The sequence below is a fragment of the Rhinatrema bivittatum genome, chromosome 1 (assembly GCF_901001135.1).
Source record: "Rhinatrema bivittatum chromosome 1, aRhiBiv1.1, whole genome shotgun sequence".
Lineage (NCBI taxonomy): Eukaryota > Metazoa > Chordata > Amphibia > Gymnophiona > Rhinatrematidae > Rhinatrema > Rhinatrema bivittatum.
Genome location: NC_042615.1, coordinates 816,785,024 through 816,811,910, shown reverse-complemented (window position 1 = coordinate 816,811,910; position 26,887 = coordinate 816,785,024). Strand labels below are relative to the sequence as shown.

The 26,887-nt window shown below is 53.1% G+C and overlaps 2 protein-coding genes across 6 annotated transcripts; one reads left to right on the top strand and one right to left on the bottom strand.

Moving 5' to 3' along the window:
* Positions 1–23,273, bottom strand: DNAJB5 (DnaJ heat shock protein family (Hsp40) member B5). Of its 5 annotated transcripts, none has more exons than XM_029581560.1 (4): positions 22,923–23,273; positions 15,884–16,134; positions 10,118–10,719; positions 1–882 (listed from the first exon to the last, which is right to left on the bottom strand). In XM_029581560.1, the coding sequence occupies exons 1-4, from the start codon at positions 23,135–23,137 to the stop codon at positions 649–651; spliced, it is 1,302 nt and encodes a 433-aa protein (XP_029437420.1). In that variant the 5' UTR covers positions 23,138–23,273; the 3' UTR covers positions 1–648. The 5 variants fall into 5 exon arrangements, with proteins under 5 accessions (XP_029437420.1, XP_029437444.1, XP_029437428.1 ...); XM_029581584.1 differs by lacking the exon at positions 22,923–23,273 and adding an exon at positions 22,648–22,780; XM_029581568.1 differs by lacking the exon at positions 22,923–23,273 and adding an exon at positions 22,490–22,699.
* Positions 23,274–23,372: 99 nt separating this feature from the next.
* On the top strand, positions 23,373–25,734 carry LOC115078652 (histone H2AX-like). The gene has a single exon (XM_029581604.1). The coding sequence runs from the start codon at positions 23,541–23,543 to the stop codon at positions 23,967–23,969; it is 429 nt and encodes a 142-aa protein (XP_029437464.1). The 5' UTR covers positions 23,373–23,540; the 3' UTR covers positions 23,970–25,734.
* The last annotated feature ends 1,153 nt before the right edge of the window (positions 25,735–26,887 follow it).

Sequence of the window (26,887 nt, the reverse complement as noted above, 5' to 3'; positions counted from 1 at the left end):
GGCAGGGGTTCTGGGTTCCTTGGGTTTTTTTTTTTGCTTTCACCCAATGCCAGCAGGGGGCAGATGGTTAGGCACTCTCTCCTACACACAGGAACTGCACACACTGGACCATTCTCATAAATTATATTTACAAATCAAGGTAACAAATCCACTGGCTGAGCTTTCTGCGGAGTCAATTCAGTGTTCGAAAACAGGAACCAAGGCAGGTAAGCCAAAGTGTCTGCCCTACGTCAGCTTCTATACACAGACATACAGCCCCCGTATGTTCGGATTTGTTTCAAAACTTTGAAGCGATTAAACACACAAAAGAAAAAAAAGTGATGGGAGGCCTGGTGGCCGGCACCTCCTCAGTACGGCTGTCTGCATAAGAGAGAGAGTCAGAGTGGAAATCCAGCCGGAGTCAGGCCGAGACCGGAGTCCCATGTCCCTTAAGCACGCGTCCGGAAACCAGATCTGAAAGCGAGCAGCTGGGCGGCCCCGTGTCTTTCAAGGAGAGAACCAAAATCCTGCCAAAGGGGGAAAAGCACTCGTCTCGTTTTCGGGAAAGAAAGCGTTGGCAGTCTCGGAGGCTGGCGGCGCGATGGCGGCGCCGCTGCCGCGGCCGGCCGAGAGGAAGTATTGCTTGCGGGTGGAGAGGCCGAAGGCGTCCTAGGAGCAGGGGATGTGCTGTTTGAGGACCTCGCGGCTCTGCATAGGGATCCGCTCGGGGAAGCGCACCTGGAACTCCACGATGAGGTCTCCCCGCTGGGTGGGGACCTTGGGGAAAGGCAGGCCCTCCCCCCGCAGTCTCTTGACGGTGCCCGGCTTGATGACGTCGCTGCACGGCAAGGGGATGACGCGGCCGTCGATGGTGGGAATGCTCACGGTGCAGCCGCATAAGGCCTGAGGAGGAAGAGAGAGAGAGAGAGAGAGAGGGGGGGTGGTTAGTGGCCGCTCTCGGGAGGGCGGTTACAGGCATCGTACACGTCACGGAGGGCGAGAGGTGGTGCAAATTCATGGAAATACATACAAGGGTGAAAACGAGGCTGTGAATTAGTCTGAACGGAGGCCCAATGGAAGCCACACTCTGCCCTTCCCCTGTACAAAATGACTTCATGTACAGTAAACGATGCCCCCGCCACTGCCTATTTGCTTTCCGGTAGCCCGTTTCCCCCCCCCCCCCGTTATCACACAATGCAGCTTTTTCCTGGGTGTGAACACAAAATGCTGCTCGGTGACGGCCCGGGTCACATTGATTAGTGCCACACGGTAACTGGGAAATAGCAGAGGTCTTCGGCTCATCGAGTGCCACCGGAGAGGCTACTGACCCTCGGCCGAGCTCACAAGCCTCTCAGAACCAGTACCGGTACCACACGCTGGCCGAACGCGTACCGAAGGGGGGATAAGCCGTAAGGGAAGGCCGGCCCGTAATGTTAACACGAGCCAACACATCCCAAGGGTGAAGGGTGGGATCCTCTCTTACTGCCCTTCACAGGGCTGACCTCCTAACGTGAGCGCCAAGTGCCCGGGGACGGCATCGGCCCTGTGACGGGCAGCAGCGCACGCCGTGTTTACGGCCTTAGTTTCGATTGGCAGGACTCAAACGGAGGGGTCTGTGCCCACCACAATGAGAAGCCGGGTTTGAGGAGAAAGGCAATTTAAAGGTTTGGGGGTTTGTTGTTTTTTTTTAGCAACTCCCAAATCCCTGCCATCCTGGGAGTTCCTGGCTATTAATGTAAGCAGCCACAGGCCCAGTCTCCCCTCGGCTTTCAGGCCATGAGCCCTTTGCCAGGCGGCTCCATGCCATAAGGCGCAGGCGAATCCAAACCTGGTTTTACTACACTGCAAGCATAGACTTGCGGGCCCTGCGTGTAAGAGGGGGGAAACCCAGGACTGGACTGGCCCGTTCCTTACCGCATGGAGCCAGCTGGCAAGCCTCTGCCCCCTGAGGCTTGGACATGAAGCTCTGTAACTTTGTTTCACCCTCCCCCCCTCAAAGTGGCTTCACACACTTTTATTAAAGTGACCGGTCACGAAAAGCAAGCAAATGCAATCCCCCTTACCAGGGTAAGAGCTTCATGGAAACCCAAGTCCATCCCAATTCACAGCGGACGACCACAAACCCAAGAGGCAAGACTGTCCATTTGGGCAGCGCTCACTGGCAGCTGGGCCGTGACTTGCATGCCAGCCCCTGCCCGGAAATAAAAGATCCCGCTGCCTCCCCCTCCGTCACGCAGCGAAGGGGCCTGCCAAACCGAGCAGCCGTGTCCTTCGTGCGGGCAAGGAGGAGCCTAGGTCCAGTGCTGGGGCCAACTCTAGAAGCCTCTGCCGCTCACAGGCGACGCGCTCCCGCACCGAGCTGCCGTCCTCGTAGGTTCGGCTAGCAGGGACCACGCCGGGAGGGGAGCGCCGGGGAAGGGCTGACCTCCCACCCATGGAAAACATTCTCAGCTGCTGCCCCATTCCCAGACCAGGCCCCCCCTCCTCCTCCCGAAGCTTGGGAATCTGCATAAACTCCGAAGGCTCAAGGCCGAGCTCTTTATTACCCCAGCTGAGGAAGCGACAGCTGGCAGGACGAAATGACAGCAGCCCCGGGAAGTGACTGGGGGAACGGAAAAGAAAAAAAATGCCACCCCCGCCTGCCACCGTTCTCTCTTCCCCTCCTCTCAGGCCTCCCTGGGGCGAGCAGGCGGAATCGCAGGAAACGCCGGCTCCTGCAGAGAAGCGAGCCAGCCGGGCGGAGTGGAAGGCGGACTAGGCTGTAATTCCCACAACTCGAGGGCAAAACCATAAACACCAGGCTTTTCAGAAGGACGGAAAAAGAACCAAGGGCTCCCTGCGCGTGCTTGTCACTTCCATCTCTGCTTCGCTGGGCTGCCCCCTCTCACCTCATCTGGCCCAGCAGGGAAGCAGAGCCGAGGAGAGGAGCGATGCACGCAGGAAAAATGGGATAGCAACTGGAAGGCCCCGTTTGCTCTGCCCGGTTTAGCTCCTATCTCAGCGTTTCACAGCCCCCCCCCCCCCCCCCTCGCTGATCTCTGGCTCTCCCTTCACTTTTTCACGATTAGGGGAAGCCTCCGTGCTTCTCCCAGGCTTTTCTGAACTCGGGTGCTGTTTTTGCCTTCACCGCCTCCCCGGAAGGACGTTTCACGCGTGCACCACCGGTTCCGTGAAGAAATATTTCCCCAAATCTGCTGCTGCTGCGTCTTCCCATCTTTGAACTTCAAAAACCATCACCTCATGGGTTTTTGGGAGGTTTTTTTTTAAACCCCCGTTTCCTCCCGTTCCTTGGGCTTCGAGCCGAATCATGGGAAGTGGCCTTCAGTGGGGGGGGGGGGGGGGGGGGGGTAGCTCTGGTGAAATGAGCCGTCACCCACAGCTTCATCCCCAGCCCTGGCCAGCTCGGGCAACAGAAGCTGGGCCCGGCCGGATCCGAGCCTGGCTCTCCCGTTACGGTAGCGCGCAGCGCTCGCCACCAGGCCCGGCCCGGCCCCCGTGAGCTCTCGTTCTGGAACCTTCTTCCCCAGTCCCCCGGTTTCTGGCGAGCAGAATGTCCCAGGAAGCCGTTTTTTTTCCCTCCCGTGGATGCACGGCGCTGTAGCTTTTCTGTGGGGTTATGGCTTCTGAGCGGCCCTGCCTGGCTTTCCTCCGCGCTGGCTCTACCTCCGTTCCCAGCTCGACTTTTTTTTTTTTTTGGGGGTTGCCCGTCCGTGCCCTCTCCCTGGAGTACTGGGATGCTGCGTGCAATGCAAGCGGACCCTCGGGCGCTGCCTCGACTGGGGGGAAACGTTTCCAACGTAAAAAAGAAATCCACCACCTCCGGCAGGGCACGGGATAACTCAAAAGCCCGCCCGAAACGCTCCACCCCCGAATCCAGGCCAAAATGACGCTCCTGGCAGCAGTTTCTAAATCCTGAAAGCTCTGCGGAGGGGGGGGGGGGGGGGGGGGACACGCCAGGTTCGCGGCAGCGTCGTCACAAACGACCTCATACGATTCGCGCGCCGGGTGCGATGCCGTTTGCGACAGCGAAGCCAACAGAGACCAAATCAAGAGTCAGAGAGCGTGCGGGGTGGGGGGTCATCTGCCAATCTCTGGCTCACGCGGAGGGCAGAATTCCTGAGCGGCTGCTGCTGCACAAATTCAAGAGGACGCACTTAGCAGCAGAGATGTTTTAATTCGCACAGGACGAGCCGGAGAGCCAATTCCCACCCCTCCCCTTAAGAGATCCCCCTGTACTTATCCCATTGCTTTCTTCCCCCTGCACCCGGCAGAGGGGATGAAACGTTGCAGGAAGGCAGGAGAAGCAGCTAAATTTAGAGGAGCTGAGCGTCCCCGGGGGGGGGAGACGCTGCTCCCCAGGGCCCCCCCCTCCCCCGCCGGCGTTCTCAGAAAGCTCAGCGGGTCCCTGCTGCGGGGGAGGACTGCGAGCCGCGCTGCCGTTTCCAGGAAGCTCGTTTCCAGAGAAAGCAGCGCCGCTCCGGCTTCTGGAAATTAGAGAGGGGGCGGCGGGCCAGGCTCTCGCTTCTCCTCGGCGTTCAGTCCCTCTCCCTGCCCATCCAGTTCTCATCAGGGAGCCATCACTCGCAGCAGATCCCATTTTTTTTTTTTTTTTGGGCTTGGTAGGTTCCCTTCTGTTCCTTCGCGTTTCCAGTGGAGTTGGAACTGGGGGCTGGGATACACGCGCCCCCCCCCCCCCCCCCCCCCCCCAGCCTCTCTTCACGATCTTTCTTCTGATGAACACCCAGACCAATCGCCGGCAGGCCTCTCCCTTCCCTCCATGCTGGCCCGGCCTCCTCTTCTACCCACTGCCGCAAAGACATCCCGGCGGGGCGGCAGATACTCGCCCTCCCCAGGCTTCCAAGTTTTGTTGCTTGTTTTTTTTTTTTTCTGGGAAAGGTCAGGGAGGCAAAATGAGGGAGGCCCGGGAGCTGTCCACGATCCCACGCCTGGAGCTCGGACAGTGATACGCAGCAAATGTTCTGCCTCCCATGCCATGAAGACGTTTGAAAATATGAGAGCCAGCCCTCGAGCCTCTCACCGGTCTGAGCCAGACCCCGAACACACACACTACACACACTAAATATAGACGAGCTGAAGACGCAAAACAAATGCAAACTAAAATACAGGTCCAAACAGACCCCCTGCCTCCTCAAGCTCTCCAATGGCCCTGCAGCTATGCCTCTTCCAGGTGCCGAAATCTCCTTAAGAGCCCTGTTCCTGGCCCTAGTGCCGGAATTGCACAGCGTGGGCACTTCGTTCTTAACCCCTTTCTTTCTTTTGGCTGTTTCCGTGGACTCAAGGAGGAAACTTGGTGAATGCACGCCCTCGGGGGCTCAGCGCTTGAGGAGGGATCGGTAGGCGACCAAGCCACCCAATTCCCCTCGCTACAGTCAGACTTGCAGGAGAGATCCCAAAACCACAAGGCTTCTGTAAACGCCGCAGCATACTCCTGAGTAACGCACAGCTCCAGGGCATCTCTCTAGAAGTGAAGAGCGGCCAAGGTTTTCAATGTCCTGCAAGTTCAAGTGCAAGGCATTCTGGGAACCGTAGTTTCAAGTCTCCTACTGAAGAAGAAGACCTTCAACTTCAAGAATGCAGCAAGACATTTTTCTTTTTTTTTTTGAACTGGAAATGTAATCTTTCTACTTTAGCGATGGAGGCTGCATCGTCGGGTCCCCAGTGGAGCTGGGTGGCAAGGCGTTAACCCCACCCGCCGTATTCAACAGCCTTTCAAGCTCAGCCAGAAGGCCAAGAAGGGAGGGTCCTGAACTCCCGAGCTGAATACCCCCGCGTTTGTCACCACACATTGATCTTAGACAGAATGCACCGAGATGGGAATTAAATCAGGTGAGAATAAACCCCAGAAGGCATCCGGCGCCACCTGGCTGCTGTGGGATCAGACAGGGCTGATGACATCACACCGGGCGCTGAAAACGACAGCAGCAGGATGTGACAGTCCTCCTTGCTGGGGAGGGAAGCGAGGCTGGCGTGCGCAGTTATGATCCGGCTTCCAAACGGGGATGAGATGACTGCTACGTGCTCGGTCTGAGGCTGCCCCCAGAAGAGCACGGAAAGGTTGCAGCCAATTCAGAACATGGCTGCCAGTATCCTTCCCCGGTGCAGGTCAGCCGTCACTGACCGCCTTCTGGCTTTTAAGATCTTCCAGGGATGGAGGCCAGATTATTTAAGCGACAAGCTACATAAAGTATGCGCCTGGCATGGTGCTACGGTCTCAGTTAATCAGCAGAATAGCTCAAACCAGCAAAGAAGGTGAAACTGGCTTCTGCATGCAGACAGGCTTGGCTCCTGTGCAATAAATTATCCCACCACCTCTGTTAAGCAAAACAGCTGTTAACCTTTCAACATGCCTCTCTTCTTCAGTTTGGGGGACTCTGATGGGAAGCTGGGAGCTGGTGCTGATGCTGGCATGGCGGTCTGTTTTATTATATTGGGAGGTTGCATGCTGTGATGTGGCCATTACCGTGACGCATCCTCCGCACCCCTCCCCCCCCCCCCCCCATCTGTAAGATGTGATTCCCGTGGTGCTGATAACTAGGCAGGGCAGGTATTGATGGGTAGGTATTTGGTTAGCACCATAGCATTTCATCTTGGGCCGATTCCAGCTGGTACCTACCTCGTTGGCACCCTGTTGGTCTATTTTATGTATGGACGAGTTGTTTTGGCTGTGATGTTACTTCATATTGTTTATATTATTGTGTTGCCGTAAGCTCTATATTTATTCTGCTACCTGTTTTGAGCGCTTGTAGAGAAAGAGAGGGTAGAAAAATGGAGGAAGTGAAATGAAATCAGTTTGGGAGCTAAAACTATAGTAAGAGAAAAAAAAAAATCCTCAGGGTCTTGTTTTAAGCTCCGCTGTTTTCACACACAGGTCCCTGGCATCCAGTCAGCAGTGCTGATCACAGAACGCAGGACATGGACCGGCCGAACGGGATGCCGTTCTGTCTGTGAGCCCTTCCGGTCTCCCAGGAGCAGCGCACTTCAGAAGCAGCAGGCTGCACCCGCCATCCATCCCACCACAAGAACGGCAGCTTCCAGCGGACTCCAGCGGAGAGGCAGAAACCTCTCTGTTCTTCTGGCTGTCGCTGCTGGCATCTGGGAGGGTGCACTGCCCCCGCAGAACATAAGAACAGGCCATACTGGGTCAGACCAAGGGTCCATCAAGCCCAGCATCCTGTTTCCAACAGTGGCCAATCCAGGCCATAAGAACCTGGCAAGTACCCAAACACTAAGTCTATCCCATGCTACTGATGCAATTAATAGCAGTGGCTATTTTCTAAGTCAACTTAATTAATAGCAGGTAATGGACTTCTCCTCCAAGAACTTATCCAATCCTTTTTTAAACACAGCTATACTAACTGCACTAACCACATCCTCTGGCAACAAATTCCAGAGTTTAATTGTGCGTTGAGTAAAAAAGAACTCTCTCCGATTAGTTTTAAATGTGCCCCATGCTAACTTCATGGAGTGCAGAACTAAAGCATGCAAAGCACTTGGCACCAGGGTAGAAAACTAGTCATGACCTTCAAGAAGCAGGATGCAGACCTGCTTCGCTCTGCACAAGAGGAAATCTTTCCAGAATCTGCAAGGATACACTTACCGAGCAGTGGAGGGAGGCAGCTGAAATAAACACGACAGTCACAGAGCTGGGGACCCAGAAACCCAGGGGAACAGGAGAGGCTCCGATGATCTCAAGGCATCAAAAGAGTGTGACAAGGTAGGCTGGGTGCCTAGGGAAAGGCATAACCCGTAGGATAAACGAGGCGATGATGCCTCTGGTGAGACCTCATACCTAGAGCACTGGGGCCAAGCCTCTGAAAGCACAGAGGGTGAAATGGGGCTACCAAAATGGTGCAGTCTCTGCACCATAAGCTCCGTGAAATGAGACCGAAAGACCTACACATGCATACTGCAGAGGAGAAGAGTAACACGACAAACATATTCATGAAGAATGCACAGGAGGTAAGTATTTCCAAGTGGAGAGAAGTTGTAGAGCACATGGCCTTAGTAGCAGACTGCAGAGGAAGATTAAGAATTAATGCACGCAAGAATGTCTCTGCAGAAAGGCAATGGGATAGCATAGCCCCCCCCAACACACACACACACTTCAGGTAAGGTGACGGCACCAACGACTTTCAGACCGCATGGAGCAATCGCAGAGGATTCTTGGAGGTAAGGGAGGGAGTTTAGAGCCAGTCATGAAGCTCCGTGGCATTACAGCTGGAAGGGAAAACGGGCAGCCTAGCAGGGTCTGGCAGTCACGATCCTCCATCACATTTGATCAGGCTATGGCCTGAAGGACGGCACTTTCCGTTTCTGTACAGCGCTGCATACACCGAGCATGCTTAGACTGGTGATAAGTCGCAGTAATACGCAGACCCTAGAGATGTCCTTAGTCAGGTGAACTGTCCAAAGGGGTAAGAGGCCAGTGTGATACCCGAGTGATCACTCACACAGCTGCAGCTTGTCACGCTGCATGTGTGGATCCCAAGCAGGACTGGACAGACGCTCCTTAAGGGGCCGGATATGTGCGTTGGGACCAGGAAGAGCGATGGAAGGTAAGTTGGTGACACTGCCCGCAGCTCTTTGTTTTGATATGAAAGCTTGAAAGAGAAGTCCATGCTCTAATATCAAGGTCTGCTCCTCTCATGCATGGAATGGAAACTGAAATGTCACCCTAAAACGACAGTGAATACTAGGGGGGGGGGGGGATGGGATGAGAGGCAGAGGAGGATAAGAGGCAGCAACAAGCTGTACGTGCCAAGGGATCTCTTCTTGGGCATGACATGGTGAGCAAGGAAGACCTAAGGCTGGTGGGGGAATCTAGGATTTGATACGTAAAATCAGATTATCCAGAACACATTAGTGAGGTCTGTAGAGTTTTCTAGCCGAAAGTGAACTTGCTTGAACCCTCGTAGCTGGCATCGGTTTTCCTAGCAGCACTCCCACGATGGGCTCCCTCGTTGCCTTGAAGTAATTGCTTTTTTCTGCGTTTGCTCAGACACTGCGCCCAGAGCACGATCAGATCCCGAGCCCGTGGCGTCTCGGTCAGCACGCACAAAGATCCCGAAAGACTGGCGGCGCCTAGATGAGGCAGACCGTGTAGCCATCGCCTTAAGTGACCTTGGGCTGTGCGCCATCGCGAAGGCTGCAGAATGCACGGTGGGAGGGCCGGATCCAACCCTCCGGATTCTCTTCCCGATCTCAGCTATCCTCCGATCCCTCCTGCCTTCTCTTCCTCTGCCCCCTTCTCTTCCTATTTTGGGGCTCTTGAAATAAATAACTACAAGTTAGGCCCGGATGGGTAAAAATAACGTGAGCTGGAGAAGAAAGAAAAAAAAAAAAAAAGCGACGGAAAGCTGGAAGAATAATGTTCATTCCTTTTACAAAGGGCCTCCAGAAGGAGATTTATACACTTGCAAATGGTGGGAGAACACACACACAAGCTAAAAACATCGTAGGCACACTGCAGACGTGTGAAGAATGTGACACAAGACACTAAGACAGGGGGAAGGGAGGGGGAGGCCCATTTTAAGAAGCAAAAGGAATGCAGCTCAGCTCCCAGCGGATTCTGGACACAGGAGGGGGTATCCGCCAGGAAGCCGAACCGATTAAAACCCCGGAAGGGCTCAGGATGACCCGTCAGCCACCGTGGCTCTTTCATGAGACCTGCACACAGCAATCACTTTTGCTAACTCGTTTGAGGAGGATATTAATTTGACTCTCTCAACTCCAAAGTGCCCCGGCCCCCCCCATCCCAGAAGACCTGGGGGAACGGAAGACCAGACCCAAGAATCAAACCCAGGTCCTCCACAGGCCGGCCTGTTGCCATTTTTTTTTTTTAAAGGGCCAGTCCTCAAATCTCCACTGAGCTGCACTCGATTATGGGAACTTCTGAAGGAGCACTAAAACAGTTCGAGTGACTGATTTTTATACCCAAAGTGAGAAACCGAACTTCTCTGGGGGGGATTCTTGAGTAAGCGAGCAGGCTGCCCTTTGTGAAAGGAACATCGCTATGAAAATTTTATGAAAACCAAACCAATCTAAGAAAGCCCTCCAGACCACAAGAGGGCGGTGTACCTACCCCCACTATTGCATCTGCTGAGCCCACTGCACCTACCTCTTTAAGGCTGATCTTGGCTGCGTACACCACGTTGGTGCCATCTCGCTTGAAGTGTGCATGCTGCTTGTCCTTTAGAACAAAAACTACGTCGGCGGGGATGTTCTCCGGGGTGGCGTCCCCTTCCTTGGGGAACGTGATTTTGGTGCCTTCCTTCCACCCCCTTTTGATGACAATGTTCAATATCTTATCCTCCGTCCGAATGGTGCGCCCGTCGGGGTTCAGCCGGCGCCGGGTGATCTTCATCCGCTTCGTGCAGCCGTGGTAGATTTCCTCCAGCGACACCTTGAGTTCGTGGATGACCGGCGGGTCCTGCACCTTCCTGCGGGAGTGGATCGGCTCGGGGTGCCGCCGGTGGAGACCGTTCACCCCGTTGAAGCCAAAGCGGCCAAAGGCACTGAAGGGGTCGTCGTCGTCGTCCTCGACGTCCATGTCCTCGTGGTCAAATCCATTGGACATGCGAGTGCGGCTGGACCCGAAAAAGATGTCGAACGGGTTGGAGCCCCCAAAGAACGAAGCAAAGGTGGCATGGGGGTCCCCGTGGAAGGTGTAATGGAATGTGCTGCCGGAGTTCCCCGAGGACCCGCCGCCTGTCTTCAGACCTGGAAGAGAAAAGCAAAAGCGACAAAGGCATTGGTCAACTTCTCCACCAACGCTGCAACGTCTTCCCACTCACCCGCTCCTACCCTTCAGAGCACAGTTTGCCGAACATACTAGGAATGCATGCACAAGAGCCACAAATTCACCTACTTAAGTTCAACGTGGAGACTAGGACTGCATTAAATGTTATATTTTTAAACTGAAGTCCCACGAGCTCCCCGGAAACATAAAACTGTTTCCTCTAAGAACTAGGTCACAGCTCTCCCCCTGCTGCCGTCGATCCTCGCAGCAGGGTGCTCCATCCCTCTAATCCTGCGGGGCTGCGACGTGGTAAGGCGATGGGGGGGTAGATCCCCAGAGCTATTCCGTAGGCCTGGGGGGCTCCAGGGCACAGGGACCGATCCTGGGGCGCCCAACTCTGCAGATGGCAGCTGGGAGTTAACACGAGCTTGGCGCTGAAATGACAAATTCGCAGCTTTCCTGCCACAAAAAGGAGGCCAAGCTTTCTGAAAGGCCGGATCTCAGGCGGTGCCAGGCTCCACTGCCGTCACAGCCGGCAGCAGGCTGGAGAGAACCAACAATTAAAGGCAAGGACAAAAAGGAAGCAAAGCTGCTCCCGGGCTCTGCAGCTATTTTATTCTGCTGTTACAAGAGAGACCGTTTCACTGTGGGGTGCATTCGGTGAAGAAAATCCAAACACAGGGCAGCCCTGAACTCTTCGCGTTTCCTCGAATGGGAAATGCCGAATTTGTACAGCTTCCTTTCCACTTAAAACTAAGGCGTGTGCGGCGCTGAAGAATCCTCAGTGTTTTTAGGTATTCTCCCCCCCCCCCCCCCCCGTTTAAACCTTTTTTTCTGGGCGAGGGGCCTTGGCACTCGCTCCCCACACAGTTTGGTGCATGGGGGTAGAGTTGGAGTCAGCGTGTTACGGGGAGTCCCTCGGGGGATCTCGTCCACAAGACACGAACATTCACTGCAGCCCGGGGGGCACAGAGGCCACGCTCGTCAGACGGGGCACATTCACAGGACGCTATTTTTCCCCCAAGAGCTGATGGCGGCACTCGGGCCTCCTACCACTTCCAAGAGGAAACCGAAATTCCCCTGCTCCCTACACGAGTGGCTGCTGGCGGGTGTGAGAGGGGGGCTACCTTTGCCCTAAACGGATTAAAGCAGCAGGGCAGTGTTTATGCGGTGAGTCACGGCAGGGGATCAAAGGCCACGTTGAAACCCAAACCAAGCAGAGACGGGACAGAGTGTTCACTGGACAGAAACAGCGGCTGGGGAGATACTCGATAGTCTCTTTATCCAGAAGAGATATTGCAAAAGTCCGAACCTCTTTCTCCTCCTGATCGTTCCGTTTGCCGGCGCATAAGGAATCAGCAGCAGGCCTGGGTGCGCTTTCTCCTCTCCCCACTCACAGCCTGCCTCTACGCCACCAGGCTGGCATCCTGCCCTTGTGATCTCTTTTACCAGTTCCACCCCCTTTCACGGCAGGGGTCCGAGGGGGGGGGGGCCCCCACTCAGCCAAACACGGCTCCTGCGGCCCTGACGTCCAAAGTCAGTGCAGAGAGCCTCCCCGGGAGCGAGGAATCACACCGAGGGGCCCACCCACTCCTAGGCCTGCACGGCGAAGACCGGCACAAATTGGGCGGAGCGAGCGGATGAAGCAGGGCTTCTCGCTCAGCCGCAGCTCTCGGGAGCAGGAGGAACACAGAAGAGCCCCTACTGTGGTCCCACAGCACTGACCTGGCAGGTAGTGCCCAAGAGGCTGCGGGGGGGGAGTCGGCCACTCTCCGGGAGCACGGCTGGAAATCTCTCCCCTCGATCCAGTCTCTTATCCCTATAAATCCAGGTAGGCCCTTTCCACAGAGGGCTGCAAAGTGGGCCCAAGCCTGAGCTCTGGATTCCCAGGCTGCCTTCTAGAATCCTTCTGGCAGAGCCTTCAGCCCACTTTACCTACCCGAGCTCCATTGCCTTTGTATTAGTGGTACTGGGGGGATGGAAAAATGAAGAGCCAGAACCCTGGGCGCCAGTGGCCAGAGAAGGATGGAGCTGAAGCAGTGACCACTGGTGGCTTGTGATTTCTCTAAGGTAACCTCTCCCCTTTTGGGAGCCAGCGACAGAACCCAACTCAAACCTAGCACAGGAAGAACGAACGGATACTGCTTTGGGGGATCTCTTAGGGTTAATAACTCTTTCATCAAAGCACTGCAGACGTTTAAGCAGCTATGCAGGCACCAAAGCTGGGGCAAAGTTATTCCTCAGCCCGATTAAGTTCTTTCTACTGGTGGAAGGCCAGCCGTGGCCTTCATTAGCCTTCAAGATCCTCAGCTTGGGCAAGGACACTTGGCCACAAGTCTCACAGGGCCTGTGCACTGTCCTTGCAGTCATGCCCTCCCATTTAAAGTCAGACTGGAAATTTATGTTGCACTGGTCATTCGTGCAGTTGATTTATCACCCCCTCCTCATGTGTCTGAAGTTAGCAGTGACACAAAGAGGAGAGGGTGAGGGGTCTGTACCAGTACAGGTACAGTGAGAAGACCTAAGGGAGGCTCGATCAGCAGCTCTGTCATCCCAGTCATTACTGGCCACATGCACAATGCTGCAAAAGATTCAAATGCATGGTTATTGGGTCCCTATACCAAAGACTTACACTCCAAATGCACACCCAGGGAGGTGATGTTGGTTACTCAGGTCAAAAAGCAAGCCAGGGTAGATTTGGAAATAGACCCCTCGGCTTCGTGGCTTTCTGCTCTGCCAAGGCTGCACTGCTAGCCACTTTCAGTACATGTACATTTTCTCCCTAAATTAACGCTACGGTGTGACTTTTCAGTCTGGTTTTAAAATTAACAAGATCACTTTCATGAGCTGAAGCATCTTCCTTCAGCCAACCTATGCCAAAAATTGCCAGCAGCCTTTTCCCTGCAGCTCTTCTATTTGGCAGTCGCAGCTCCTTGCTCCCTTAAAGACAGCTGCTTCTAATTTCAGACACAGCTTCGAACAGCCGGTGACTGCTGAAGCTCCCTCCCGTCCATAATAGCAGCACCAGAATTAGGTGATGAAACTGCACATCTGTGTTGATTTCAGCAGAAGCCATCTGGGCCAGGAGCTGACCTTTCCCTAGCCGGATATAATCATTGGCCTGCAGCAGCTTGGGATAAAGTGACACAGAGAGGCAGGAGGTCCTGGAGCAGGGAGCATAGAAGAACCATGGCACAGAGCTGATAAACATGTCAGGGCCATCTGCATCTCCACAGATATGGAGGCATCTTAGCTGGTTACTGTGTCTTGGTGTCCTCAGAACACTTAATTGCAAGAGATGACAGTTTTGGCTGGGATAATCAGAGACCTGGCTTTGATTTATGGCTCAGGCACTTGGACCCAAGAGAAGCAGTTGAGTTAACGCTCACAAGTCTTGAGAGGAAGAACAACATATTGCCCTTGCATAGGCACCAAGCAAGGCGTAAACCAGCTCAGAAGCTGCAAACTATTTCATCCCTGCACTACTTGGCCTAGATACAGAAAGGAGTGTGGGAAAGAAAAGTGGTAAGGCACTAGCAAGCTTCCACAATAGGGGTGACCAGAAGGTGTAAGCAGAGAAAATATGCATGATGATTCTCTGATGAGAGCTGGATGGGCAGGAGTAAGTAGAGAGGCCACGTGATGGCTTCCTGATGAGCCCTGGATTGGAAGGTCTAAGGGCAAAGAGCACATACGAATCCATAATAAGACTTAGATGGGCTGGAATCAAGGAGAATGGAAGCATAGGACAATATAAAACTGCCATGTCCAAAAACAAAAGAACGTCTCGGGTAGAGATAACTGAGTGAACACCTTAGGATGCTCACTATAAAAAAAACAAACAAACCTCCCAGCAGTCCAAAAACCCAGTGCATGAAAAAACTCGTTCCAGCCACTGACTGAATCCAAGGAAAGGCTTGCATTAGGAGCAGCGAGAGGCGGCTCAGTCAAACATTCCCCCCCACCTGCCAATACCGCGTCGCCCTCATTTAAGGAACAGCACTTAAAGTCTGTCAGGCACATCCGCAATCTAGCACCACATACAAAGGGTAGTTCTGGGGGATAGCAGAGCTCTGTTCTCCTTCAGGAGAATCAAGCCATCCACCATCTACCACCAACACTCTGTACAAGTAACGAATCCCAGCAGCACATTCCTACTGGTACCTCCGACCTGCCTGGCGAGTGTCTCAGATGGGATCCCCTTGCTGCCTGATTACACAGTACAGTCAGCCTTCTCCTAGAATGTCCATTCTTCTGTTATGAGCCACTGGCCACATTTGCTGGGTGAGCTGTTGCATGCCCATCTTCTTCTATGCCAGCAAAGGAGCACTTACCAAGTTTCATAACCAGAGGTGCTGAGATACTGCCGACTGGTATGTAATGATACCAGACAATGTATTGTGCAGTCCTGCTCCATTTAGGCTCTGATTTCAGAAGCTAAGCAGGATCTGTTCAGGTCACTATTTGGATGGGAGGACTCCAAAGAGCATGGGGTACTACAGAAAGCTGAGTTTTGGGCTCGCTAGATGATACTTTTCTCAATAAGCCAGTGTCCCAGCATGGTGTTAGGGGACACTCTTCCCTCTGAGCCAGTACTGACCCAGTGTCCCAACATGGCGGTAGGGGACACTCCTCCCTCTGATCCAGCACTGACCCAGGGTCCCAGCATGGTGTTAGGGGGTGGCTCCTCCCTCTGTGCCATTACTGACCCAGTGTCCCAGCATGGTTTGGGGGGGGGGGGGGGCACTCCTCTCTCTGAGCCAGGACTGTCCCAGTGTCCCAGCATGGTGCTAGGAAGTGCTCTAAGTCAATACTGGACCAATGTCCCAGCATGTTGTAATGAGAGACTATGCTGCTGGATGTGCTCTCTTTCCAGCACAATCATGTACCAGTTATAATTCCCTCCTAGAAGCAACCTGTTTAGGCTCAGAAACTTCTCACCCCGATCTTCCCTAGGTATCTTTTGTAGTGCTGTGGCTAAAACATGACACACAAACATGTGCTGAGAAAACAAGAGGCAAGCCTGTCATTCTAGGACCTGCGTTTGAGGAACCCCCACCAACATAATCTGTAACTGCTTAGTGATTTCCCCCCCTCCCCCCAACCCCGAGATACCCGCCACTGGGACAGAAAGCCCCTTCTTACCTTCCTCTCCATATTGGTCGTAAACGGCTCTCTTTTTGGGGTCACTCAGCACGTCATAGGCCTCAGCAATCTCTTTGAACTTCTCCTCGGCGTTGGAGTCCTTGTTCTTGTCTGGGTGATACTTGAGGGCCATCTTCCGATACGCCTTCTTGACTTCATCCTCGTTGGAACCAGACTGGATGCCCAAGATCTTGTAATAATCCTTCCCCATGACGGAGAGGCTTGTTCTGGCAGAGTCTTTAATGCTGAAACTTTTAAGAGCAGACCAGAAGACAATCAGCCAATGGGGAAGAAACAGTCTCACACCCAGCTCCCCACACAAAGTCATCTTTACGTATCAACCACAACAGCCCCCAGAAAACTGAAGCATGTGGATATGCCAGGCAGCAGCACACGAGTCTAACTTATAAGGCACTACCCAATGGCAAAGGAACTGTGATAATGCGCAATGATATCCCAGTGTACCCCAGTGCCACTGAAATTTCAATGGAAGCCATCATAGTGGGGTATTTCTTTTTGCTATTCCAAAAGCTGCGTGGACTCTACTGGATGCTACTTTTTGATTCGTTTCAGCTTTCTAGTCCATAATATTCTATAACACTTTATTCACACACCCTGGGAAACGCATCAGTGGATTCTGATGCACTTTCTAGATTCCAGAAGGCAAATTAGGCTTGGCACACGTTGACATTTTTTTAATACACCCCGCTGGGGTGAGGTACTGCTTACGCAATCTGATCACTTTTAGGTTTCTCACTCTAAGAATTGGTTTTACTCCCCAATCTGTTCTCAAAAACTGCCTACCTAGATTCAATAAGGGAACAGTCCTATATGATTTCCGCCAGCCCAAACCAAGTGCATAAACCCGCCAGCCAGGTCTGCTCTTCGGGGTTAACCAAAATCTGCAAAGGAACCGTGTTCTTGGACCAAACACGTGCAGACCTCTCTCGTGAATGTTCACGGAGGCCGCACTAAACCCCAAGGCTGTTGGTGGCGCTCGAGGGCTGGCTCTGGGAACCACTGCGCTACACTGAGTGCTGCAGCGACAATTCTGCACGTTTACCACAGTAATGCACAGGATGATTAAAATAAAAAAAAGGGGAAGACAGGGGAAAAAATGGTAACGTCGGGTAAAGGTACAGGGTTACGGAAAGTACAGCGTCAGGGCCACTGCTCGGGTTCTGGGGCTGCTCCGTACGGTCTCGGGTCCGGTTTCATTTCTGCACTGCTGGCAGGGGGGGGGGGGTAACACGTTTGACTGCTGTAGCAGCTGCTTTTCCTCTTTTCCCTAGGATTATTCAGATTTTTTTCTCTCTCAGCTTTGGGAGATGGACACCTCTGAAATCTTTGCATTTTACACAGCACAGGAGGAAATGCATTTCTGTTTCTCTTTCTTCGGTGTTGCACTGAATGCAGTGTCGGGCTTCTTGGGGGTTTCCAGTTCCGTTTCTGCCTGCATCTTATTTATAGTCTGATCGCGTAGCCTGTAGTTAGTGAGGATCAGCCTGTTTTTTTGTTTTTGCAATTGTAATTGAGGTGAAGCTTTTGGATAGCGTAGTGTTTCCCAGCCTTTTCACGCCTAAGGCGCAGCTAACATTAAATAAAATGTGAATGGCACACGAGCCTCCATGGAGCGGGCAGGGAAGATAAGGAAAGGCCCCATCCAGTCTCTCTCCCAAATTTTACAAAAGGAGACAGGGGTCAGAGATAGACATTGGTCCAGCTCCCTTTCTACAGAGGGTGTGGGCTGCCGCCTGAGTTGGTGGACCTTGGCTGCCAGAACTCTTCCATTGCTGCACTCAGACTGTGTGGCCTCCAGTTCACTCAGCCTGGGGATAGGACAGAAAGGGCGGTTCTACGTGCAATGAGTGGGCTACACGTGCTCTGCATGCTGCCTGTTCATTCCCACACTCCGGGGCTCATGCTATAGCTAAGAGGAAGAGGCATGCACGACTCCATGTTCTCAGAAAGGAGCTCTCCATGTTGAAAGAGTCACCGCTGGTGTTTTCTTGTTGCCGCAAGGTGCCGAGGGTAGAATATCAGGCGCTGGCCTAGATGTGAGCGTCAGGCAGTGGTGGCTTTTCTGTGGCACACCTGCACGTTGAGACACACTGAGCTAAAATGTACGTCTTCCAGTGGTCGAGAAAGAAACCACACCATCACAGCCCGTCGCGCCAGGAGACAGCTTCTGAAGCAAAGGAGGAATGCAGGTCCTATTAGGCGACAGTGGGGCAGAGAAATGTAGGACATGGCTCATCCCACACGTTACAGTCTACGAAGGGAGACCCAACTCCTGAAATCAGCATTCTCCCTTCATACCAAATCCAGGGAATAATAACGTACTATGATCCAAACAGGATTCAGACACCCCTTCTAGCTAAGCATTCAGAAACGCTACATAATGTGACCAGCTCCAGACAGATGGCCTGACACCATGTTTCTTGTGCTCCAACTGGAGCTTGGCTTCTAACCAGGCGCAGGCAGAAGGAAGAATCTTGGTAAGATTATTACTCACTTCCGTTCGGATGAACTGAGACCCATGGAGATCAAATGACTTGAACTAAAGTCCCAGAGTGTCGGTGCTACATTTCTGTTTACATCTGAGGGTTGCTCCGAGCTCTCAGCACCAGAACCTAATTCCTCCCTAGAAGAATCCCCAGTCTATCTGGTATCCAGAGGGAACCCTCGGTTTATTGCGCTTCGCTGATGTCACCCATGTGCGAGGCCTACCATCCTGCTGCGTCCTAGGAGAAACCTAAATATGCCCACCAGCTCCTCCTTCCTTCGCACAGCCGCCAAAGGCTGCCAAGGAACTGCTCCAGCTCAGATCTCCTCCTATACTGAGCAGCCAAACCCAGGCAGGGGCTGACTGACGACTCTCCCGGGCTCCCTGCCCCGGAGCCTCTCCGTTCATTTCCCGATAATTCTCTTAAGTGCATGGCCCCTGGCGCTCGATCCCTTCCTCCTCCGGGCCAGGCAGCGCCCGGCCATTGGGGCACGTGCCTCCCACGCGCCGGAGCGAGAGCAACCGGGGGCGGATCACGATCACCCTTCACATCTGGGAGCCGTGCTCTGCCGGAAGCTGCTCTATAAATAGCCAGCGGTGCTTCGCCCTCCAGCCCCCACGCTGGAGCTTTCCAGCTTCTCTGCCAGCAGGCCTGTAGCGACGAGGCTCGCCGGCTAGAACAGGCTTCCGCCCGCCCCCACTCGCTCCCTCCCCGCCTACCTGCTTTACCCACGCTCTCCAATTAATTTCTCATCCTCCACATGGCTCGGCTTCCGGAATATGGAAATTACTTCCTCGCTGCCTTCTCCCACAGTCCCACAGCTAATGAAACCAACGCGCTCTGCAAGGATCCCCAGGCATTCAAAAACAGACTTCTGCATGAAGGCCAGTAATTATCTCTGTAGGGATCGTTCTAGCGATTTGCAGAAAAATCAGAGCTCACTCAACTACCTAAGTGCGGACAGCATTAAAATTATATTTTTAAAAAATGAACTGCATTTTCAGCCTTCACATCAAACTCACAGAGGAGCTGAAAGAGAAACTGTAGGACCAATGGCCTGACCTTGAATGACCAAGGTCATGACAGAGCAGAGCGCTCCACCTCAGGGCATGGAAGAAGCAAAACCCAGCAGCAGCAGGGAATAAAAGCAGAGATTGCACCCGGAGCGATCAGAGCAAAGCTTTCTGTAACATCAAGCGATACCTTTTTGATTGTCCAGGTAATTATCGCAGGACAGGCGTCCTCACTCCTGGGGTTTTCATCCGCAGAATAAAAAAAAAGAAAGACTCCCCCTGAACTCAACAACTTCCAATTTTGGAAGCGAACTCCCTCCTGTAGCTAAGCGCTCTCAGCTCTGGGCGTCACATCCTTCTCCCAGATGAGTACGCTGCATTCCCTGTAAGGTATCCACAGCCAGCAGCGGCAGCAGGCCAAACTGGGACGCAGAATTCAAAAGACAACAACAGCCTGACTGCAGAAAACGGGCAGCGGGAGGGCTTCCTTGCTCTGATCAGTTCTTTTACCGTCCCAAGGTCCACAAAGCTTGGCCCACCCTTCAGCCAGGGGCTGATCTGGGCTTAGCAAGAGGTCCCCGGCCCTGAATGGGGAGCATAACGTCAGGGCATAGCTTGGTGTGCATGATCAGGGTGGGATTTCCAGCTCAGGGCGCCGATCCTCAGAGTGTGTGGGAAAGAAATACCCCCCCCAGAGACAATATTGATCTAAGGGTGACCCATTTAATGGGCCTTAGCAGCAGAAAAGAAAGCAGCTCTAAAAGGAGAGAGAACACTCTGCTCAGCCACAGGAGGGCGCTGGTGTGCGTAAGAAAACAGGGAGAGCTTTCATAGCGGCTTCCCGATAAAAGCCAGAGGAGGTGTAAGGAGCGCATCCTCACGTAAGGGAATAAGAAACACTAAGGTGAAGAAAGCAGATTTTTTTTTAGCACATTACTCATGAGAGTCATCTGTAGGAATCACGAACCTCGCTGGCTTCTGACACCCTCGCAGCTTGAAAAGAACACTTTGTACTTTTCTTACAAAAAGGATGCAAGCAGTTAAAAGATCACCTCTGACAGAGACCGCCCATAAGCACTTCTGAGCGCGCTGCTGCTCCAAGCTCTGCTCACAGCAAGAGACAAGGACAAAGACCAGATTGAAAAAGTGACATACGAGCTCTCCCTGTACAAGAGCCAGGATCTGGAAGCCCTTCTTCACACAGAGCTTTCAACTGGAAAATAAATAAATAAAAAAAAAGCATTCAGCGGCTCAAGCCAAGAGCTGACATTTAAGAAGAGAAGAGCCTTTCCAACCCAACACCGGGAACGCCAGACTTAAATCAGCTCTCTTGGCATCCAGGATCCACAGAGGAAGCCGTGGCATGACCCGGGGGTCCGCTGGCAACTGGGATTCGTAACCATCAATCAATGCACCGTTTTCATTCCTGCCTTTTCTAGTTTTAGGACCGGGACTACCTTCGGCTTTAGGGAGAAAAACAAAATGCAAATCAAAGTTAAACATTTGTATTAAGAATTTCTGGTTCAAGCCCCGACGCCAACCTTTCCGATCCTGTCAGAGACCATATGTGCTTTGCTACCCTCCTAAACATGGTCAAAAGCACAAGAATAAGAGCCTGAGGCAGCAGAGAGCTAAGCCGGTTCTATTTTTATCAATCACATCACTGGGCTCTCTACGCAGAATCAGTCACTAGGCTCTCCGTGCTAGACTGTTACGCGAAGAAGAGTCATCTCCGGACAATGGCAGGCAGGCAGAAACTGGAGCACAGGAAGAAAATCCCATCGCTTTTCTATGCATCACTTCAGGAGAGGGAAAGAGAATGAAAAAGGCATGGAGGTGGGGAGTACATGTACCTAACTCACTCCATCTCAGCTCGGATTTCCTGAAGCCCCTTTCTCCCCTTGACACCTTGCCTGGCTTTTTCCGAGGCTCTTAGCTTTCCCATATGGCTTTCTACATGTTATCTGGCTCCTCTCTCCTCAGGTACAGTCCACTCAGATCCTCTTCCCTTCCCCCACCACATACAGTGCTGCAGAATAGCATTATCCATATAGACAGCAACAGTACAGTCACAAGCCTTTACATATTAGGAGTAGTTAAATCCCCTGAAACACATAGTGGCAGACAGACCTCCCCCCCCCAAAATAGACAGTAACAGATTCCCCCCCACACAGGCAATAGACAGTGACAGACCCCCCCACACACACACACACTGACAATAGTGACAGATTCATGCCACACAGGAGACAGTGATAGATCACCCCCCCAGACAATGGACAGTGACAGATTCTCCCTACCACAGACAGACAATAGGCAGTAACAGATTCCCCCCAGACAATAGACAGTGACAGATCCACACAATAGATGGCGTCAGATCCCCATACATAATGGCCAGTGAAAAATCCCCTCTCCCAAAGAAAATGGACAGTGACAGATCTCCCCCCCCCCACACACACAATAGACAGTAACAGATTCCTACACACACACAGACAGACAGTAGACAGTGACAGATAGATACACATACACACACACACACACCAGAAAGTGACAGATTCCCCCCCCCCCCCAACAGACAATGGATAGTGACAGATCCCCCCATACACTGACAATGGACAATGACAGATAACAGTGACAAATTCCCCCATACACAGATAGACAATGGTCAGTGACAGATCCCCCTCCCCACAGATAACAGTGACAGATCCCCCCATACACAGATAGACAATGGACAGTGACATATTCCCCCCCTTCCCATACACATTGGACAGCGACAGATCCCCCTCCCCACAGATAACAGTGACAAATCCCCCCATACACAGATAGACAATGGACAGTGACATATTCTCCCCCCCCCATAGACAATGGACAGTGACAGATCCCCCCCCATACAGACAATGGACAGTGACAGATCCCCCTCCCCACAGATAACAGTGACAGATCCCCCCCATACAGACAATGGACAGTGACATATTCTCCCCGTCCCCCAGACAGTACAGTACAGTGACAGATCCCCCCCGACCCTCCATATCAGATCGTGACAGTTCTCTCCCCCAACCCCTCCCATAGACAATGACAAGTACCGATACCTTTTCTGGGTAAAGACTAAAAAACTCCAGCGCGCGCCGCGAGGAAGGGAGATGCGCCTCATTCCAGCCCCTCCATCCGGGCATTTCTCGCTTAGAGAGACAGCTGGTGAGAGAGCACGCGCCCGCCGGCCGGGACACACTCACACACACATCCTTACCGTGCGCAGCTCTCCGCCGACCACACTGAGCCAAACTCCAGCTCTCCGCCGGCACCAGAGGCTCCCGACGTCACGGGAAACCCGCCCCCGTAGCCCACCAACCGACGAGCTCGCCTCGGGAGCCCTGGCTGAGGGGACGCCTCTCATTGGCCAAGTGCACCGCCACTCAGCGATAGGGCTCTGCCCCGAAATCTTAATTCATAAGTACCCTGAGCGGTTCTGCCTTTGCAGACACGTGTGCTGAGCACGGATTGGTCCGTTTGAAAAGCAATCACCTAGTCCTGGCGCGGCACAGATTTCTGATTGGTTGAGCTGGGCCGGTCCACTCTGCCGAGCTCCATCCATCTTTACTTTTCATTGGCGGAGCCTGTGACAGAGAGCTCCGCCTCCGACTTCCCATTGGACTCCTGCAGCTCCACGCTTGCTTTGAGTGTGGGGACGAGAGATGGTAGTGGGAATCCCTGGAGAAGGTTCTGGAAGTCGGTGACATCACTGGCGGGCGGCAGATTCAGTCTGAACGCCTGCGCTTCCGGTCCCTGGCGTTTTTCCTTTTCAGGAGATTTAATTCACACGAGCGTTGTACTCACAAAAGCCAGCATAGTCCCCCCTCCCTCCCCGTGCATTTAGCGAGTGATTTCTATTCCCCCGATCTGATTGGGGGTATTTTTTTTAATCCTTAGCATAAGACATGGGGCAGGCGCAAGTAGAGGTGAGCAGGACTTTAGTTCCCATAATGCACTAGTTGCCCCCACCCCCTCGTCACACGGAGGTTCTCTGGTTTCAGAAGGAAGACTTTTTGGCCAGTCCTGCTTCTGACCTACCCAGAGTAGTGTGGTATTTGTAGTCTCTGACTCTACCGTCTCATTAGCTTGAAAGCGAGACAGTCGGCGGCCATGTCCGGACGAGGCAAGACCGGCGGCAAGGCCCGCGCTAAAGCGAAGTCCCGCTCCACCCGTGCCGGGCTGCAGTTCCCCGTCGGGCGCGTGCACCGCCTCCTGCGAAAGGGGAATTACGCGGAGCGAATAGGAGCCGGCGCCCCGGTGTACCTGGCCGCCGTGCTGGAGTACCTGACGGCGGAAATCCTGGAGCTGGCGGGCAACGCGGCCCGGGACAACAAGAAGACGCGCATCATCCCGCGGCACCTGCAGCTCGCCGTGCGCAACGACGAGGAGCTGAACAAGCTGCTGGGCGGCGTCACTATCGCGCAAGGCGGCGTCCTGCCCAACATCCAGGCCGTGCTGCTGCCCAAGAAGAGCGGCTCGGCCGCGCCCAGCGCCACCAAGGGCGGCAAGAAGAGCTCGCAGCAGTCCCAGGAGTACTAAGAGGCTGTTGCCCTCCTATTCCCACAACACAAAGGCCCTTTTCAGGGCCGCCCAGCGCTTCACTTAAGAGAGCTTGAGCCTAAGGGGGGATGGAAAAAGGGGGTTGCATAACTTTACTGAATGCCGCGAGGAGGCAGGTATATGGCGTTAGGAAAGGGAGGGGGGTTTTAGCTGGAAATGCTGGCAAAAAAATGGGTTGTGAATTGTGGCGGGAAGGGGATATCTAATGCGCTCTAGGAGTGCCGGGGAGTGGATGCTCCCTTCTAATCCGGGAAGGAGCTGTGGCGGGAAGGGGATACCCGGCAGAAGTTAAGATGGCGGTGGGGGAGTCAAAAGTGGCGCTATCTCACGCTAATAAAGGGGATGCTTAGCATTTAACGTTAATGGCAAATTGTGGGTCTCTGGCCTGGCGCTTTATAGAGGGTTACGACGCATGGGGATAGGGCCCTGTACATTCCCCCCCCCCCCAGCACCTTTCGCTGGGTGCAGGGTAGCATCCTCGGGAGCGCGGTTTCAGATCAAGTTCCCGCCCCCCGTCACACAGCTCGCTAGAGTTACGATTGTTGAACCGTTGCTATCCCCTACCATTAAAATGAACATTTAAGGAAGACTGCGTAAAGGCAAGACTTCGGTGTCGGTGAAGACGCCCACAAAACTTAACAAGACGGCAGGAAGAAGAAGACCGCATGGTCTCTCATGTACAAGAAGAAGACCGCATGGCCCGTCTAATGTACAAGAACAATGGGGTGAAGCAACGCTTATTTTGCTGTTTCAGTATTTCACCATCTTTAACCAGTCTGAACATTGTACTGTAGGTACAGAGTTGTTTATCAAACTATATAGCTGTTAAGTTGGTTGCGGTTAAATAAAAACAAAAGTTGCTCTGAAAAAAACAATAAATAAAATTGGTGCTGCAGGTCCCATAATGCCTCACGATAAGGTGGTTCTACAGGGAGGTCCGTCCTAAAATTCCTCTCCTGGAACTGGGTGACTAGAACGCCGTCAGGGCAAAACTGGGTTTTGAATTGTGGCGGGAAGGGGATGCTCCGTTCTAATCCGGGAAGGAGCTGAGGCGGAAGGGGGATACTCAGCAGACGTTAAGATGGCGGTGGGGAGTCAAAGTGGCGATATCTCACGCTAATAAAGGGGATGCTTAGCATTTAACGTTAATGGCAAATTGTGGGGCTCTGGCCATAGCAATCACAATTCTTTGGCAAGGTTTACTCCTGAGGAAATTCTGTGCAACAAAATTTAAAGTTACAGTTCTCCAACGTCTCTGTCTCGACTCCCACGATGGAAGGCAGGGGGTCCTCAATGGTCCCCAACCCTGTCCTGGGGGCCCACTAGCCAGTCACGTTTTCAGGATATCCACAATGAATATGCATGAGAGAAAATTTGCATGCAAATTTTCTCTCATGCATATTCATTGTGGGCCCCCAGGACAGGGTTGCATGCAAATTTTCTCTCATGCATATTCATTGTGGGCCCCCAGGACAGGGTTGGGGATCACTGCGCTAGAACTCTCTAGGAAGGAAGGTGGCAGCCAAAACACTTCCCCCTGGCTCTTCCAACATAAAATCTTTTTCCCCAAGCAGCTCTTAACTCCAGAAGGATTCAGAGGGGTAGGTCTTCCCTACTCCCTGCATGACCTCTCCCCAAGCAATACACAGGGATACTGCACGCTTCTTACCAAAAAAAAAAAAGGGAAAATTCCATAAAACAACCTAGGGAACTACCCAGCAGCTAAGGAATGGTCTGTGCATAGGTGGCTTCCTTGACCTAGCCAGGGACTGCCAGCAGGCTGTCATAGTCCCAAGAAGAGGCCAAAACTGACAACCTCCAGAATTCAACCCCCAACTATACTGTGCCCTGATCTCTTAGGAGAGAGATGCTTTTATTACCTCCCAGTAATAACAAAATCCGGTTGTTGACTTTTCCATGGAGCAGGACCAGACACTGGGGGGGGGGCTGCAGCCATCACCCACCCTCCTTTTTTTCTCCCCCTTTTAAATTGAGCATAGATGTGTTTCCTAGGCAGATTCTTCCTGCCTGTCTTTGGGGCTCAGTTGTCTCTTCCTCTGCGACTCCCAGAAGGACAGCATGAAGAATAAACAAGTGTGGCACAGCTGTGGGAGAGCTAGAGGAGGAGGCGAGCCAACTGAGCCCCGAAAACAGGCAGGTGATTGGAGCGCTGCCAGGCTGCCACCGCCGATTGGCCCCTGGCCTTGCCTGACCGGGTTTTACAATGTCCGGTTACCCTTGTAGCCGGACACTGTACAACAGGCTGCAAAACCGGGCTGACCGATCAAAAACTGGGCAGTTGGTCACCCTACCTCCCAGGGAGGCGACCATCTCAGCTCCCTCAAAGGGGAGGGGCTGTACCAAAGGGAACCTCCCCTCAGTGTCCAGCTTTTTGATCCTTCCCCACTAACAGCTCGATCCAGTAAAGTGTGCTCCGTCGGAGCGCACTGTCACCCTGCTCTGGACGCGTGTTTTCCCTTACCCCTTATTCAGTAAGGGGAGGAAAACACGTGGCCCACCCGCGGCACCTAATAGCGCCCTCAACATGCAAATGCATGTTGATGGCCCTATTAGGTATTCCTGAGCGATCCAGTAAGTAAAATGTGCAGCCAAGCCGCACATTTTACTCTAAGAAATTAGCGCCGCCCAAAGGTCGGCGCTAATTTCTTCCGGCGCCAGGGAAGTGCACAGAAAAGCAGTAAAAACTGCTTTTCTGTGCACCCTCCGACTTAATATCATAGCGATATTAAGTTGGAGGTCCCCAAAAGTAAAAAAAAAGTAAAAAAAAAAATAAAAAAATTTTGAATTCGGCCCGCGGCTGTCGGGCCGAAAACCGGACGCTCAATTTTGCCGGCGTCCGGTTTCCGAGCCCGTGGCTGTCAGCGGGCTCGAGAACC

Bases quoted from the DNA above. Each gene is read 5' to 3' on its own strand.
- DNAJB5 (XM_029581560.1), bottom strand. From the start codon at position 23,137: ATGTCACCGACTTCCAGAACCTTCTCCAGGGATTCCCACTACCATCTC. The intron at 16,135-22,922 runs GTGATTGCTTTT...TGCTCTTAAAAG, and splicing joins CTGTGCCGCGCCAGGACTAG to TTTCAGCATTAAAGACTCTG. The intron at 883-10,117 runs GTAGGTGCAGTG...CTTCCTCCTCAG, and splicing joins CCAAGATCAGCCTTAAAGAG to GCCTTATGCGGCTGCACCGT.
- LOC115078652 (XM_029581604.1), top strand. From the start codon at position 23,541: ATGTCCGGACGAGGCAAGACCGGCGGCAAGGCCCGCGCTAAAGCGAAG.